The sequence below is a fragment of the Bicyclus anynana genome, chromosome 7 (assembly GCF_947172395.1).
Source record: "Bicyclus anynana chromosome 7, ilBicAnyn1.1, whole genome shotgun sequence".
In the NCBI taxonomy this organism is placed as follows: domain Eukaryota; kingdom Metazoa; phylum Arthropoda; class Insecta; order Lepidoptera; family Nymphalidae; genus Bicyclus; species Bicyclus anynana.
In genome coordinates, this window is record NC_069089.1 from 9900423 (window position 1) to 9919326 (window position 18904).

General features: G+C 34.9%; 3 protein-coding genes across 4 annotated transcripts in view; 2 read left to right on the plus strand and 1 right to left on the minus strand.

The window, feature by feature from the left end:
• The window catches only part of LOC112054537 (uncharacterized), a 66253-nt gene that overhangs the window by 24501 nt on the left and 22848 nt on the right, over nt 1-18904 (plus strand). The gene's annotated exons all lie outside the window — the stretch shown is intronic.
• On the minus strand, nt 303-3246 carry LOC128198216 (piggyBac transposable element-derived protein 4-like). Its single transcript, XM_052882396.1, has 2 exons — nt 2710-3246; nt 303-2428 (listed from the first exon to the last, which is right to left on the minus strand). The coding sequence occupies exons 1-2, from the start codon at nt 2994-2996 to the stop codon at nt 442-444; spliced, it is 2274 nt and encodes a 757-aa protein (XP_052738356.1). The 5' UTR covers nt 2997-3246; the 3' UTR covers nt 303-441.
• LOC112054539 (uncharacterized) lies at nt 3656-6514 on the plus strand. Its single transcript, XM_024094365.2, has 3 exons — nt 3656-3904; nt 4508-4543; nt 5484-6514. The coding sequence occupies exons 1-3, from the start codon at nt 3842-3844 to the stop codon at nt 6249-6251; spliced, it is 867 nt and encodes a 288-aa protein (XP_023950133.2). The 5' UTR covers nt 3656-3841; the 3' UTR covers nt 6252-6514.

Genomic DNA, 18904 nt, shown 5'->3' on the forward strand with positions numbered 1-18904 from the left:
TTTTTTAATAAAAAATAACCTTTTTCGGATCCGAGTGTTAGGCACATAGCGCGCCAGGTGCCGGTCACTCGGATCCGAGCGTAAGGGACAGCAATGGTTGGAATGGAACTACTCCACAGATTTCGATAATTCTTTTACATTTTAAATGCTATATTATCCCTAAGTAACATAGGGATATAGATAGTAAATAAAATATAATGCGCATTTGAATAATTATTTATTGAGGAAGACATTCATAAATCTGAGCGATACAATAATATTTATCAAAAATCAAATCAAAGCCATACAATCAAAAGTATCAGTACGTAATAATTATAAGTTTAATTGAAAACTTGTCACAGAATAAAGGTGAGTCACTCACATAAAGGTACAAAGGAATAAAAAATATTCTGAAAATTTTAACCACATAGGTAACAAAACAATAAAATTTAATGAAAACAATTATGAATGTGCTAGGCAGAAACATTTTGTACAGAAACCTGGAGAACCTTCACATTGCTTACATTCATAAATTGTTTGCACCCTTTTTTTCTGTGATTTGCAACCTTTGCATTCTTTTCGGACCACTTCGATAGTTTGTTTCGTGACTCTTCCTACTGTCTTAACTCTCGTCCGGGTCTTTTCTATTTTTGTGAGTTCGTGTTTCACTTTCAAAACATTGCGTCGATTTACATCATTAGGATCAGGTAAAAGCTTCTCCAGTATCTTCATACGGAAATCATATAGATTTAATTTGTCATTCGCCGAAAATGTATTGTACAAGTGCAATGCATTAGTAAGGCTCATTTGCAGCATATGCACAAACAGCTTCTTGTACCAACGCAGCGTCTTCCTTTGGACTGGATAGTATGCCAACATCTGATCTTGAAGATCAACACCCGACATAAAATTATTGTAATGAACGATTGCCATTGGTTTCACTACTATAGATCCTCTTTTGGAAGTAGTCTCCATCATCTCACTACCGTGTTCTGTAGAAATATACAGAACGTATCGCTTATCCCTCCATTTTCCGACATGAACGCCGTTCAAGAACAAGGATTTGTTTTCTCCCTTTTCCAGTGAAACAGAGCCAATTTCGACGGGATTATCTTTCCTGTTTTTTCTTAACGTTCCTGTGCAGTATGTCTGTCGATCTAGCAATTTCACAGCCAGGCCATAAGAATTATAATAATTATCCATGTATACATGATGGCCACAGTCCAGTCTCTCTTCTAGTAGTTTGAAGACAATCTTACTACTATGTCCTTGCCCTGATGTCTCATCATTAGCACCGGCGTAAACTTGAAATTTCAAGACCGTACCATCTGGTTCTGCTAAAACATAGAGTTTAATGCCATATTTATGCCGTTTGTTTTTTATATATTGTCGGAACAGCAACCGACCGCGCCACAATACCATGGACTCATCCAATGATAGCTCTTTACCTGGACAGTAAATAGTTTTCATTTTATTGTTAAAATGATCCATGAATGGTCGGATTTTATTGAGACGGTCTTCTTCACTGGTTACAGACGTAAAGTGTAGGCATCGTAAAATAAGTAAAAAACGATTTCGTGACATGAATTGTCCGAAGCATGGAATATTAAACAAATAGTGTCGTTTCCAATAATCACTTAAACGGTTTAGTCGAATTGTTCCTGTGTGAAGAAGGAGTCCTAAAAATGTCAGCAGTTCTTCCTTTGTTAAATCTTTCCAAGATTTTATTCTGGAGTTTTGTTTGACGTTTTGTGCATTACCGACTCTTATTGCGTTCGCGTTGGTCTCGCGAACTATAAGATCTAACAACTCGTCATCAATCATTAGTCGGAATGCTTCGTAAGGATCAGTTGGAGGCGGCACTAAGAGTTCCTGTTCCTTAGTAAACTCTAAGCTTTTCATGGAGCTTGGATCACTGCTCCAGGTGGTAGTGGCTCCTTGACCAGAGGGTGAGTTATTGGGTGATAGATAAAAATCATCGGGTAAGTCTGGAGTACGACTTCCAGATCTCCGAACAGCCATAATTGATGGAGAGACGTCATCACGTTCTGGCGAAAGGTTGGGGGTGATCGCATCGGATCTCAGAAGAGATACGCTAGGTGTTGAACTGGTAGGGTTAATTGGTATATCCGGCAAAAAATCTCCATAGTCCTGTACGATATTCGGCGATGTAGGACGGCAGTCAATTTCAGAATTGAATTCAAAGCTACCGTCTCCATCAAATTCCAGTAGTCGAGGCGCTGACTTCGATGCTGAGGAACTATTTAGATCTGGTAACTTCAACGATTGAGTAGAATTATTACGCGTGGGGCCATCCCTAAATGAAGGTCTTAATCGCTTACATTGAATGATAGCCCTTCCATCTGACTCACATAAACCACGTTTTGATGCAGATGAACTTGAAGGTTGAGGTGGTGGTACACAGCTGACTGTCTTTGAGGCAGGTGACCTTTAAATAAAATTAAATGGAATTAAGTACAATTTACTGTTATTATTGAGTTCAATCAATTTAATTTCATAATAAATATTTTTAAGCATTTTTTGATGGTAACTACACCTCTTTGAGACGGTTCAAAGCAATGAGGAATTTGGCTTTTGAGGCTTAGTGATTAAAGTGTCAAGGATGGAATCCTGAAGGAACGGGTTCGATTCCCACTCGGAGATTTCATTTTCCACATTGTTTTCAAATATTTATTGTCATGCGTTCATAACATCATTAGTTAGTCATACCTTGAAGGTTGAGCTAGTGGTATATGGCTTGTCGTCTTTGGGGCAGATGACCTTGAAGGTTGAGCTGGTGGTACACGGCTGGTCGTCTTTTGCTTCAGTCTAGTATCAAAGATACTATCATCACTGCCGCAACTAGAAGAGTCCTCTGAACTTGAAGAGTCTTCATCAGCTCTTTGAGAATACACATCCTCATCACTATAGTCAGACTCATAGTCATCACTTTGCCGACGCTTTTTTCTAGAACTACTCGTAGATTTACTTCCAGACGGTCCAGCCTTATTGTCCATTTTAGTGCAAAAATAGCTTTGATACGATCGTGTGTAAAAGTCACAATTACACTGTTATAATGAAACCAATACGCGTTTTCGTAAGTTGAATATGTTTCAGAGCGGTCGCGCAAACCAACATAAACTCACCTCAAACGCCGGCGGCTTACTGACTACTACAAAATGCACAGGCCGGTCACTCGGATCCGAGTGCGCGGCACCGCTACTATCCCCCCTCCCAACTCGGATCCGAGTAGTGAGCACTAAATGTGTTAAACGTGTTAAGCCTCAATAGTCAATTATTCCAGGGTTAAGAGGCTAGGGACTTCAAAGAGACATCCTCTTATTGGAATATGGTTCGACGTCCTCTTATTGGAATATTATTGTACTACTAACTCAGTCTTTCCGACTAGTTGGCGGATAACGAGATTGGTCATATGGAAAATATTCTTGAAAAAAAAAGCACTTCACTGTTAAATTTATAAGACATCTATAGGTACTAATCTATACTAATATTATAGAGCTGAAGAGTTTGTTTGTTTGATTGAACGCGCTAATCTTAGGAACTACTTGTCCGATTTACAAAATTCTTTCAGTGTTAGATAGCCCATTTATCGAGGAAGGTTATAAATTTTTCCCATATTCCTACGGATACGGGAGCCATGCGGGTGAAACCGCGCAGCGTCAGCTAGTATAATAATAAAAGTATTGCTCTTTGTAGCGTGGTATTAGATAATAAAAATTCTACACAATGAATTGTATGACTTTGTAATGAAGCGATCAATAGTTAATTTTTTTATGTCAAATCTTTATCGTTTCTATACATACGCAATTTATTTTGCACGCGTGATGTAATTGTCGGGGAAATGAATTTCACTTTTTTATGTTTAGTCATCTGTCTGTGTGTTCTATTGTTTGAAGTTCAAGCGGTAAGGTGGTTATTATAAACTAGTCAATGTCCCGCGGTTTCACCCGCGTAGTTCCCGTTCCTGTGACAATACGGGAAGATGCCTATGGCACTCATGAATAACGTAGTTTTCTAGTGGTAAAAGAATTTTCAAAATCGGTTCGGTAGACCCAGAGATTACCCTCTACAACACCATCAATATATTGAGACAATATCTTATTTTTGAGTGTCTACTATTGATCGTTGGTTAAGTAGTGAGAATGACTAATATGAAGTTATCTTTTATTAAATGCTATTTTATTTTTCAATGTTTTAGTTTCCTTGTATATGGAGTATACACTTCGAATATCTTTTTTCTAAACATAAAACTCCTTTTTAGAAAGAAATCTTCGTCCTGATCTTTTGAAAAATAGTGTACAGCAGCGATCACTGCGTCATAATTATCAAATTTCTGACTTCTGAGGTCCTTTATTTCCTTCCTTTTATTCAATATCTTCCTTTACATATAATACATACTTTAACTGTTACTATTATTTATTAATAATTTTAGTCAAATTGGTAGAATGCTCTACGAGTACTTCTTTTAAAACTAAATTAATACTTACACATTTTATTAAATTTCCAGCGTTACAATACAGATGTCCTATGTGTTATTGAAAAGGTAAATAATATGTCATTCTTTATTAGTATAAACAAAGTTAACTATAAATACGTTTAATTATTTAATAGGCTTTATTTCTATTAATTGGTTCATTACTTATTGTTACGGAAATTAATAATTATTCAAAGTTTAATTTCCTTTTTTGTATTTCTTACATATTAAATAAGTGCACCCATAAAACCAGTTTGTGATTTAGCGTAACAAATTCGTATGCAAATTGCTTAAACGCTTGATATAAACAATAACGCGTAAATCACGAACACTAAAAGGAAAACTTTTACAAAAAAAACGTGTGGGCCTCGATGAGTAGGCAGGAAACGTTTATATTGTTTGTTTCTTTTATCATTTAGAATTCAAATAATGATGCCTTTATAGTTTCACGTAAAAAAGTCGTGCATTGACCTCTTATAAAAAATAGACTCGACCAACGCGACCAAAAAACGTCCTCACTAAATGAGTGCCAAAAACAAATTTTGGATGGACAAGTACTTACATTGGATAATAAACCGTACACAAATTATTTTGAACCGTCTTAGGTTTATTTTGCTCTGAATTTGGGTGTTTATTGGAAACAGCTTTAATTATTGATCACTATGCGATGGTACTTTGATTAATTTTCTTTTAATATTCTAAAACTGCTAATACCCAAATGAGGACATACAAGTGAAATTTCCTTTATGATAGTGTCTCCATTTTTAATAACATCTCGTTAGTCGCGCGACTTTTCATGGGTAATTACGATAGTTCATGGATAAAAAAGCTTTTCTGAATCCGAATCTAAGAAAAAAATTTCGTTCGTAGTGCATACCAGTGAGTAGTAAGTCAGTACGTTTTACCCTCAGTGAGCGCTCATAAATCGTTGCGCGACCTACATTTAAATTATCTGGCTTATTGCATAATAATTTAGAAAAATACTAAAATTTTACTGAAAATTTTACAGGACAATGTATTATATTGCATAAAGAGTTACATGTCAAGCCGTAGAACAAATCAGGATGACAATCTTCCTTCACACGAACCCTATTTTCCGACCGCAAAAAATGGTGTCTTTTACAACTGTTCATCACTGGAATGTAGAAGCGTTAAAATATACTCCCTGATTCAACTAGCTTCTCCACGAGCAGCTCTTAAATACTGCTACCAACAGCCATCTGAAAGCTATCAGTGCGAGCCTGTCAAGTATCATTATTATAAAAATATTGACAAGTTGTTGTTCTTGTCCAACAACATTCCAAATAATATATTCTATTTGATCGATTGCTTAGCGTACGGTGACGGTGGGCGGGTGTGCCATAAGAAGGATGTTGATTCACACACCAAATTGGTAGACATTGGGAATATAGCGAGGCCGAATGAATCCAACGTATTGTCGCAGGAAGAATTATTATGCGAACAGAGTGAAAACAAAATCAATTGTGATCTAAATCTTTACGTGCCGTATTCTGATGGACTTAGAGCGAAAGAGTTAATCAAAACTGATAACAAAATACTTTTAAAAACTGAAACTAATATAGTAGTATTAAATTATAATTGTTTGGAGTCATGGTGTGGTTATAGTACTCTTAATCAACCAACACGTAGATCACATTATGAACCACCCGGCGGTAAAATGTACAGATGTTACTATGCCCAAAGACAACAGATATGCAAGAAAATGTATGGGAGCCCTTTGAATATTTATAATCAACGCGATTGGTTAAGTTCTTGATTAACGTTGAATAATTAAATTGTTTTGGTATGTACGCTTAATACTTAATATCCCTTGACCCGAAAAAAATCAATTGTATTCCCTACTTGGTATCTAGATGAAACAAAAGAATTAATACAAGCAGCTACATTTTTGTTTATTATACATACTAGTAAGAATACATTGTAATGTTAACATTATTTATTAATTCATTATTCTGCTTGGAAAGTAAATTTTTGAATTGTTGAAAATAAATTATTCATGTATTCATTTCCCAAAATGCAGCGTCTTTTTCATTTCAGTATACGAGTAGGTACTACTTATGTATATTTCGTTTATTCGTTATGAAAAATGTCTGCAACCTTTAAAGAATCAAATAAAACGTCAGGGTATGTTACACGTCCGTGTGTTTAACATAATAAATAATATGTCTAAACTAATAAACTGATAAAATTTGATTCTTTTTTGTTGGTTACGGTTTAACTCGAAAACTACTCGATCGATTTAAAAAGCTCTTTCACCGTTAGGCTACATCTTTATCGAGTAACATAGACTATATTTCAACCTCGCATTCCTACAGGAGAACTACGCGAGTGAAACCCCCGGGTAGTCTCTTTATCGGGTACTAGCTGACGCTGCGCGGTTTTAGTGGTTCGCGTTCGCGTGGTTCCCGTTCCCGAAGGAATACGGGGATAATATATAAGCTATAGCCTTCCTCGATAAATGGGCTATCTAACACTGAAATATTTTTTCAAATCGGACCAGTAGTTTCTGAGATTCAATCAAACAAACTCTTCAGCTAATAATATTAGTATAGATTTTAATTACTTTGTATGAAAACATAAAAAGTTTTTTATTTTTTAATTAAAAAAATATTAGTTAAGTAGTTCGGCTCCTGTGAGTTGACTCGTCAACACCTTGAAGTTATGGGAAATACTATTTATAGGATTTAATTTCATATTAAAATCATTATCATATTTATATCAACCGATTGTCGTCCGTGCAGACATAGACCTGTTGCAGAAACTTCCTAACATCACGATCCTGAGCCGCCAGCATCCAGCGAATCCTTCAGTCCACCTGGTTATGGGTCGACCAACACTACAATAAAATCAATGTTATCACAACTAGATATCTGTTAAGTACATAATCAGTAGTACAAACAAATAAAACCATACAAAACGTTTGTTGTAACAGTATCCGGCATAGTTAAACGCCTTTAAACAATGTCCGTCACGATTTTTCGAATCACCGCCTCATCCAGATACACTTTACTTTCAATCGTCCTACCTCTACCAGTGAAAGTGGACGTACGTACCTTAGCCGCACACTCACCTACATACAAAACCAGATTGCAATATTTAATTGAGCAAGCATTATATAAATTACGTGGTCGTTGCAAAGTTTTACGTGCTAATTACGCATTATAAATAAGATGAATTAAAGATTTATAAATAAACAGAAGCCCCTCTAGCGGACCTACCAGGGAGCGGAAGGGGCGGTTCGCCCCGGGCCCCGGGCCTTGGGGGGCCCCCCAAGACAATTTTGCGTTTGACGCAAACTGTCCCATATTGCCTTGATAAGTAGTATTTAAAATATTTAAAAAATAATGAGAAATTATGGCTCTAATGCCTTAATTTACTAAAAATATGTGTATGTATATTTATTTTACGTAAACAATTCCTCGTCTCTGCTGCCCTTTAGCACATGGTTATATTAAGATATTTGAATAACACAACATGGAATCTATGGAGGTCCACGACCCGACCGAGAGGGACCAACGGAGGCCTTCAAATCGAGGGGACCCCCAAACTGAAGTAGGCTTATAAACCTACTGGGGCCGCCGAACCAAGGTAGACCTCTTAACCAAACTTGGGGTCATCCAAACTTTTGAGGCCCAAGAACTGAGGCCCGGAGCGGTGTTTCTCGGTACTATATTGAAGAAAATAAAGTGATCAAAAGAATTATATAAAGTAGAGGAAATACTTAAGGGCTAAAAAATCAAAATTTCTTCGTGTTTTTTTTTTTTGACTCCTTCAGTAGTTTCAGCGTGATGCCCGAATAACAAAAAAACGCGGACAGACAGACAGACAAAAAATCCAAAAATGGTCTGCAACAAAAATTTTCAAAATATCTTCAATGTACAGAATGTAGAAAATGTACAGAATTTGATCTGTTACAGTTTTATTGTAAGTTCTATATGACGCTAGTAGTACAATATGCCATGTTTCGTGTAACACGGTAACAAATGGTATAAGTAAAATCTCAAGTTGCAATAGAATGTATAGATTTTGACCAGTTTTATTATATAATATTCATAATTCATCATTCATCAATAAACCTACTTGCCTGGAGGAATGACTAAGGTCGGTTAGCATTTCCTCAAGAAATGCAGCGAAAGCCAACATTACTAAATGGTCTGCAAAATCTAAGTGTTAATTGTATTCGGGGTTTATGTTGACATTTCCTGTCCAAAACCTTGAACACATCTTCGAGAGCACAAGTAAAGGATCGTACAACATTTCAACACTTGTATATAGCGTCAATCGACCTGACCTCAATGAATTAACGGCCTTCGATTGAGTCAAAAACTTTTTCGTAGTCCACAAACGCTAAGCAGAGAGGAACATTATTCCTGGGTTTCCTGTCCAATCTGTCTTATTATCCTTTTTGAAATCCAGCTTGTTCTGGAGGTTGAAAATAGTCGAAATTTCGGGACAGGCGATTGGTAATCACCCTCGAAAACAGCTTATAGATGTGGCTCACAAGTGAGATGGTTCTATAAGTTTTCAATAAGCATTTGTCGTTTGTCAATAATAGAAAACCTTATCGTTTGGCCATGTCCGCCTGTCTATCAATTAATTAGATAAAGTTGTCAGAAAGCTAATTCAGTGTATGTTAGAATTAGAAAGCTGAAATTTGGCATGGGTATGCTATGTATATTAATTACGTCCCTAAAGTGGTAAAAAGGAAATCAAAAAAAATATTTTGTGGCTCCTTCCCTACATGCAAAGTGAGGAGGATTTTTTATCGTCTATCCTCTGTGGGGTATCGTTGTATGTAATTTTTGCATTAAATAAGAGTCTAAAGTGCTAATTTAATCTAAGGAACCCTACAGAGCACGTACACGCGCTTGGCTGCATTTTTTTTAAAAGTACAGTAACACTTCTGCTCTACTCTTTTAATATCGCACCAGTCGTAACGACGATTGAGTACCAGCGGAAAGCGTTGGAACTAATAAAAAAAAATAATATAAATTTTCTTACGTAGCGGCTAATTTTGGCGGTGTGTGGTTTTTCTGAAAATCTGTTAAAAAATATTTAGCAATTTAAATAACTCACTCACCGACATATACTTCTAATTTGGTACATACAAGTATTTCAATATCACATCTATTGAGGAAAGTCGTTAATTTGGCACTTTATACATCCTTCTAATGCAATCTGTTACAGAAATCTCTTTAGTAACGATTTTGTGAAATTGCTTCATAAATGTTTAGTGAATGCCTTCTTGCAAGACATTAACATGAAGGTAGACTGATATTTCTAACTTTTAGGAAATCCGGTTGATTGCATGCTCTCTTGCCATTAATTTCTCTAAATGCAATTTGAAACAAAAAACAATAAATTTTATAATTTCAACATACCATACCATACCTACCTACTACGTAGTGTGCAATATAAAATTAATGCTATGCGTTCTGATTTTTTCTATGTATAAGTTGTATACAATGATATTAAATACTGTTAGATGTGTTACTAGCGCATGAAAAATGAGGCGCTTAAAAAAAGAAATTTATACACAATTAACGACAAAATTGTTCATGTAGGCGCTCAGTGTTGTACCTATTATTCGGGTCACTTTTTGCGGTGATTTTAAAGGAACGGAACCGATCTATAATGTGAAATTATTATTAGTTGTATGCCCGTACTGCAATAATATAATCAAAAATGTAATTCAATTAGAGTTATTTTAGACCTATTTGTTTTTCTTTAGGAAACAGTTATATACATGTTGCAAATGGACCACAGTTATATACATGTTGCAAATAATAAAATTATACTGCTAAAATTATAATTAACACATTGCATACTTCAGTTACACGTAGTAGAAACCTTGCCTACCTGCCTCAAACAGATAACGTAAACAATGCCTTTGAAATGGTCCGATGGAAAAAAATCGCACGTAATACACTGATACTGTAGCACGAATGTAAAGTAGTCAGTTGCTTTGCTAACAATCAATCGATGGTGAACTAACCTTAGCTATTGAACCTATTGTGGTTGGTGTTGTATCTCGGCGTGGGTTTGAACAATGGCGTGACAGGAACCTTGCACCGAATGCTCTCAGCAACGCGAACGTTCGGAAGTCGAAACTTGGAACACAATGCGCATTCTTCTGAGATAGTTAACATAACGAATATGAAGTAATGGCACTGATGATGTTATTGTGTGATATGATACTATTGTATGCATTTCCAGTGAGCCGTGATAACTCAGTGGATATGACCTCTGACTCCGATTCTGGAGGGTGTGGGTTCGAATCCGGTCTGGGGCATGCACCTCAAACTTTTCAGTTGTGTGCATTTTAAGAAATCAAATATCACGTGTCTCAAACGGTGAAGGAAAACATCGTGAGGAAACCTGCACACCAGAGAATTTCTCAATTCTCTGCGTGTGTGAAGTCTGCCAATCCGCATTGGGCTAGCGTGGTGGACTATTGGCCTAACCCCTCCCATTCTGAGAGGAGACTCGAGCTCAGCAGTGAGCCGTATAAGGGTTGATAACGACGACGATGTATGCATTTCGAGGAACATTATTAATAGCTACTGATACTATGAAATACAAAAAAGTTTTAACCACTTACTTCTTACAGACAATTTCTTTCAATTAAGTTACTATAATACATATTAATAATGAAAATAAAACTATGAATTAACAGAATATTTAATTACAATTCAAAAATATATATTTATAAAAAATACATGCCATTTAATTGTTCGCCCATGGGCAAGGTACTCTTTGTAATAAAAACAAATAAAACGTTATTTAAAGATCTTTGACATCTTAATTACAGCAGCATTGAAAAACCTATACCTACTTGTATAAAAAATTAAAATTTTTAAACTTCAGACAAATACCCTATGGATTTGTTCAAAAATAATCAAATAAGTTTTAGATAATGTATTATATTATACAACCACAAAGTTGGTTGAAATCTCGGAGCACAGATATAATTCCAAGATAAATAAGAATATAAAACATATACTATGAAGCCGTGTTATTTGATTTTTCGTTTGTTTGTTTGATACGTATAGGTTCCGAAATTAGTGTAAAAATTCATTCCTTAAACGGTAAGTTATCAGCGAATAACATGTTCTATATTTCACCGTATGGGTGTAACCGCGGGTGGTCTGATAGCTTGAAACATTTGAACAGTTAAATTTTCAACTCAAGTCACCTTCCAACATAACAAAATATTTGAATTTGGAATACAGGGCAATAAAACCTAGTGGAATTCGTACAAAACTTGAATATGAAATATTCAAGACTTGTTATGGGATAATAAAACCAGTAAAGCGGCCAGTTGCAGCGCTGCGGGCTGCAGCGAGACAAAACGAATGTAGAGCAACTGATCGTGCCACTAGCCCGCGAATTGCGTAACGCACGACCGTTTCACGCAGGGCTAGCAACTGTTTTAAATACCATAAGTAAGTCATACAAACAATGCCTCAATAGCTCAACGGTAAGAGCGGTCGGACTCATCACCGAGGGGTGGTGGTTCGATCCCCGCACCGTTGGTCTTTCCCGACTAGTTGGAACGGGAATATTGGTCATATTATAAAAAATATGGCAAATATTATTTAAAAAAAATGATTTTATACTATAAGTAGATATGGCACTACCGTGTCGAAACTGCGGCAAAGAAAGTTACCCAATTGGCTTAATTTCATTTAATCGCTTAGTAAACAACGAAATTGATGTATGACATAATATTGTTTGAGACATCCAACCTTTTCCAGGTAGGTTGTCCTAAACATGCAATTCACTCTCAAACTATTTACCTGACTGACCCTACGAAGATTCTAAAATGGGGATAATATGATTTTATTATTATTTGTATGTATGCATACAAGGTAAAATTATATTGAGTTACTAGCTGACGTCGCGCGGTATAACCCGCGTGGTTCCCGTTTCCGTAGAAATACGGGGGTATTATAGCCTATAGCCTTCCTCGACAAATTGCCTATCCAACACAGAAATAATTTTTCAAATCGGACCAGTAGTTCCTGAGATTAGCGTTTACAAACAAACAAACTCTTCAGCTTTATAATATTAAAAGTATAGATAGTACCTACCTATCTTTGGTTTTTAGTTTTTTAATGAAAACTTAATCGGATTACACTTAATCTATATTAAACTTATTTTATTTTAAGTTTCAATAACTAAGCTTAAAACAAAGATCTAAAAGTTCTTAAGCCCTAACCCTACGCCCAATCTTAAGACGTAAGCTGGCGCCTCAAGCCGCCGTTCTCATGGCTGACCATTAGGATACACCTACTAATTTTACGAGAAACCTGAATCTATAGTTGGTTAGTATGGTATATCAAATATGACCTGCTTTCGAAAGCAGATTTATGTAATGTGAATTAGTAATATACAGGAAAGAAGGGCCATGTTGTTCGAATTCTTTTCGTTGAGATGTTTTTGAAATTTCTACTAGAGGTCTTTGCCCAATAGGTAGCGTGCGTTTTGAATTGCAATTAGAGAAAAAAATTACACTAAAGTTATAACTGTAAAATGAAATATTAGTTCAAGTTTAAATTATATTCTTAAAAAAATATTGATATGACTTACGGCACAGAAAACATATTACGAGTATATACAAGGATAATTATTTTTTGTGTAATACATTACCATACTGTACATTATCTACTGGTTGCAATAAATCATTTGGTATAACATAAACAAACCTGGCAACGACTGAAGCCACCACCAGACTTGAGTCATTTAAATCTAAATTGACCTCTTGGTAAACCAATTCATTGCCAACTGCGAAAATAGAGGTCGTCAAAATAAATAAAAACTAAATGTATATAATAAATAGTATGTAATATAATTATGTTGCACAAAACCTGTCAAGCATTACAGAAATCTTATTTTTTAAGACTTCTATCTTACATCTTTGGAAATCGGATTATATTATTACAAAATCAGTGTGACGCTATATCGCATGTCGGTTCCGAAATCTATCTTGACCTCTATGTTAGACGCCTACCTAAACATACCTCCAATGTATGTCAATTTAGGATATTAGTTAGGCATGAGCTTCTGCATTATATAAATAAAATGTGCTATAATCTGCCAAATTTATTTATATAATACAATCTATTATTTATAGTTATATAAAAAAGGTATTAGGTAAGTCAAGGCCAGTGCCAAGATCTGTAAGTCGTTGACATTTATTTTTTGTTAAATTATTCATTTAGTAATTTGTCTCATAAAGTTGTCAATTATAGTAATATTATTACTATATTACTTAACGTAGTTATTAACCCTATTACAGGTTAAGTCACTAAATTAATGCAGCTGCATTACATGCAGGACATTAGTTTCATTTTGTTATGTAAACATATTTTTTATTTCGATTTTTTTTATGAAAGTATATTTCTTGATGTTAGAAATGAAGTAGCGAGCGGTTTTCTGTTTACATCCTTTAGACAAATTCGATGTTTGTTTTCTATACATATAATATCAGAATAATCTGATCTTAGTTATGTATTTATAAATAGCACATTAAAAAGAAAATAAAATATTGTAACGATAATAATAATATAAAACCCGCCTTGAATATTTTGGATAAAAAAATACATGATCATCGTTTCTTACATGATACATGATCAAGTTGAATTCTTAGAATAACAGGAACTTCCACCATCACTTCCTCTTACCAGCGCACATTTTTTGTAGGTCACCGTAACATCTTACACAAATTGAAGATAGATTTCCTAACGCAAACGTGCTTCATTTGTAATGCTCCAATTCTTTATAAGAGCCATGCTGTCATCGGAATTACCTATTAAGATGTAATACTGCACTGTTTACAGAGGAAATGCAAATTTTTGTTTATACTGCACTAACAAGTATTGTAAAATGCATTATGTAAAGCCGCAATTGAAGTATGATCTTATTAGGAACTGGTTCTTAATAGGTGCATGTACTTATAATTTTATTATATAACCGATCTACATCCGCGCAATAAAACCAACGTAGTTGTAACTGGGTATTTAGGTCGTGATATTTTGGTCAAAAAACCCAAGTAGAGTAAGTTAGTATTAAAGGAGAGAGTTATAAGGACGATACTCAAAATAGATATAATTAAGCATTCAATTTGATTAAAATGTTTAAAATAGGTACACCTAACTGCATATTTAGCCTCTGGGTTAGCCTTTGCAGCATCGTATTATGAGGTCCTAGGTTCGAGTCCTATGTCGCTTTATGAAATATGTAATATTGTGCTTTTCTTTCTACCAAGAAATATCAGTATCCCAGACCAAAGAACTGGAAAGACTGTCGTTCCCAGTCATTATCATTAACGTCATGATAATGATACACATTTAAAACACCCTAAGCCCACCAACCCACATTGAAGCAGTGTGGTTGGCCTAAGCTCCAAATCTTCTCTTCTTCACGAAAGGAAGCCTGGTTTTGTAGTGGCCCATTCAAATAAACTGATAATGATGATTTAAAACATATTATTGTGGTTAACCTTGGTTAAACAATGTATTAGTTAAATCTCAACCACCGTTCACACAATAGGTTATTAATAATACGAGGTCTTTGCCAAAATTACCCACGTTTAATAAGCTGATACAATACAACTGCAATTTAGATGCGCCCACAACATCAATATAAGTTAGTACCTACATAGATACTATAAGTTCTTATATACTTTGATAAATTACTCGCACAATGATGTTGTAACTCTATTGAAATTTAAGCCACAAAGGTTGATTCTTTACTTATTTAATACATAGTTAAAAAATGGTTCAGATACGAAAACCAACCTACCTACTAAAGCGGATCAAATGGGTTGTCCCTACACACCCAGCTCTGCTGAGAATTTTATTGATAATTTCCAAGAAGAAACAAAAAGTTAGGTATTTCGTAGATTCACCAAGGGACGCAAGATTCGAATGTAAGTCCTCGTGATTCTAAGCCGCCTATCCACTGGACGAACGAGGTATATATATGACGCACGTTCATACTCCTACTTTGTGCCATGTTATTTGATGAAACTACGGGTAATTTAATAACCCCGCCAGATGTTGGTTTTATCTAGATGATTACACATACCTAATTACTACACATCCCGTCACATACAAACATGTTGGTGTAGCTTTACATAAAACAATATTTAACTATTATCAAAAATGTTTCCCCCCTATCTTATTAATGGTACATAATTTGTGGTGTCACCTGGTTAAAAGTATCAACTGAAAATCAGCGTTGTATGTCCGATATTTGCTTGCCATATGCAGTACAATGCTGAGCTGGAACCTTTTTCAAAGTGGTGCCAAACATGACAGTGGAGTTCTGCTTAACTACTTTTTTTCATTCTTTACAAGTTATCCCTTGACTACAATCTCACCTGATGGTAAGTGATGATGCAATCTGAAATGGAAGCGGGCAGAACTTGTTAGGAGTAGGATGAAAATCCACACCCTTTCTACACGACATTGTACCGGAACGCTAAATAGCTTGGCGGTAGGTCTTTGCCGGTAGGGTGGTAACTAGCCAACTTTTGGTTTTGACTTGCCATGGTTGAAGTATCAGGCTAACTACAATAGTGTTAAGGTGTTAAGTGTAGTACAACACAACTTTAAAAATATAATCTTTTAAATTTTAAAATAATCGTTTTTTTTTCTAATCTTTCTAAATCGTATGTAATACATCTCGCATTTATTAGGTATAATCAAAATCAAAATGGCTTTTTCAACATTTAATAATACATTTTCTTTTTTTTTGTTTAAGCCAAGGTCTTTCTGAGATAAATATTTATGCAGATTCTGTTAAATAGTCAGAGATAGCGTAATTAAATGTTGACGACAAAAAATTCTCATGAAATTTGTGTTACGTTGTTGCTAACTTCAGACAATGATATCGATATAAAGAGACGTGAGGTTATACTGTATCAGTCAAATAATAGTCTCACTTTAAAATATTCACACGAGTGAGCAATTCAAGGCTTTACTTGTACCTAGGTCAGAGTAAATATTGTCCTTTTGTTAAAATAATTCCTAAAAGTGTACTTAAAATAGTTTATTTAAATGTTTTGTGTTTGAAACTTAATTATCATATTTACGAGTACTAATATTAATATACATATAAGTTTAAATTCACGATGGGTATCCCAGTTAAAAAGATGTTAAAAAATGGGCTTAGCCCTACATTGGTTTAAGTGAATATAAAAATAGCCCTTATTCGCACGAGAGTTTTTAATGGACGTTGAAAAGCGTTCAAATACAACAAATGCATTCCCAAGTACATGTTCACACGACAACGTTTTTAAAACACAACGCTATAAGATATCCTGCAGCATCCGTATAAATCTTAAAACAGGAAAAGACTTACAAGAAATAATAAAATAATAATTAAACTTAACATACATAAATAATAATTTGAATAATCCAAACACACTTATTCCTTTGTTATTTAATAGCATTAGGAAAAGGCAATAACCTTATTTTATTAGGACTTGAACTTGAACGAGATAAGAAAAAAAATCATTTGAATTAGAGTAAAAACCAAAAATGTCAACTCAACAAATAAGTTTGATCTGTGAAGTCTAATTATTGATAAAAACATTAGAAACCTATAACTTTGAATAACAGGTAAGTAACTTCATATTTTTTGTTATGAATTGTCATGTTACAAAGTCACTAAGCGTAAATGGTTCACATATTGCGTACCTCACATTTATTCATTCTAATGCACAACATATTTTATAGCCGCAGTAATTATATTACTGCCTCATATAAATAAAACATACTTCATACATTTAACATTAGGCTACTTAAAACTTTATAGCCACGTTTATAACACACCAAGTAAGCGGCAGTTTCATAATATATTATTATAAAGCCTGAGTTTGTTTGTTTGTTTCTTTGAATGTGTAAATTATATTAGAAAGTGCTAGTTCGGATTTAAAAAAAAAGGTTTTTATGGTGGACAGTCCATTAGTCTAGAAAGCTATCATCTTTATCATATCAAGCGATGGACGTTCACTGCAGGGAACTTTTGTAGGAACTTCCAGACACCACGATCCTGAGCCGCCCGCATCGCAATCCTTGCGACTCGCTTGATGTCGTCAGTCCACCTTAAGGGGTCGACCAACAAAGTGCAAATAAAAACTCTAACACTAACTAATTATAACAGAAAATCTCGTAGGCTATTTAAGAAAACCTACATTAATCCAAAATGGAATTAATTAAATCAAATGTTATACCTATCGATTATTTTGTAGTAGGTCATAATTCTCACATCAAATAGCTGGTGCACCTGATGGTGAGTGAAAACCATCTATATATACAGATCAACACTTCGCAGGACACGCGAGAAACACGTCCAACAAATTGCTATCTATGCTCATGTTCTTTGCAATTACACCGACAACTAATGACGTAGAGCTACCCAGAGGCTAGGCTGTAATGCCCCTGGGCCCTCAAGCTCAGAGGGCCTTCAAATTCTTACCAGGAAATAGCGATCGAACTGAACTTTCGATAACGAAAAAGAGCTTATAAATATTTTTATTTGATAAAACCTAACAAGGTTAGATAGTAGAGCGGGCCCATTTTATTCATCTACACCAGGGCCCTTGGTTACCTAGCTACGCCACTGACAACAACTATGCTCTTTAAAACCACAATGTTGCCTAGCGACAGAAATATACAAGGAAACTCTGTCACAAAGCTCTACTACCACTTTAAAGCAAGGCAAACCCAATCGCACAGTTTAGGTTTTGACGTATATAGATAGGTCGTTAAAACCTAAAAGGAGTACAATACCTCGCTTGGTATCCATCTTGGTTGACGATAGCGATGACGATGAAGCAAATGAATTATAGTTATTTCTGTAGTAATCTTGGTTGTGATCGATGTTGCTCAATACGTAATTGAAAATTGGAGCACAGAGACATATTGTGAAAACTTTTAATGTCCGAATAGTAATCTCAATATAGTAATACAACGGAGCATTTCTAATAAATCTTGCGATTGCAAATTCTATATTACGAAACTAAGCAATAGGTTCACTCGTATATTTGCTAAATGTGAAACTTAACGATATAGTATGAATGAGCTTTCCAACAAATGGTCATTGACATTATTTAATGTTTGCGTCATGAGGAAAAATATGTAAGGATTATAGTGAGAAGATAGACGTTAGGGGTTAAAATATGAAATTTTCGTTGACATAAAAATAATTATGTTGGCTTAAGATAAATATGTAGGTTGTCTATGATGATAACCCGATAAAAAAGTTAGTACTTTATCTTGGTAACAAAAATATATCCTACTCTTATATAACTACCATTTACTCGTATGGCAGTCGTGGATACAAAACTCATTAAATAGTATCTACTTGGGCACTTTATTTATGCAGCAACCTACAGCT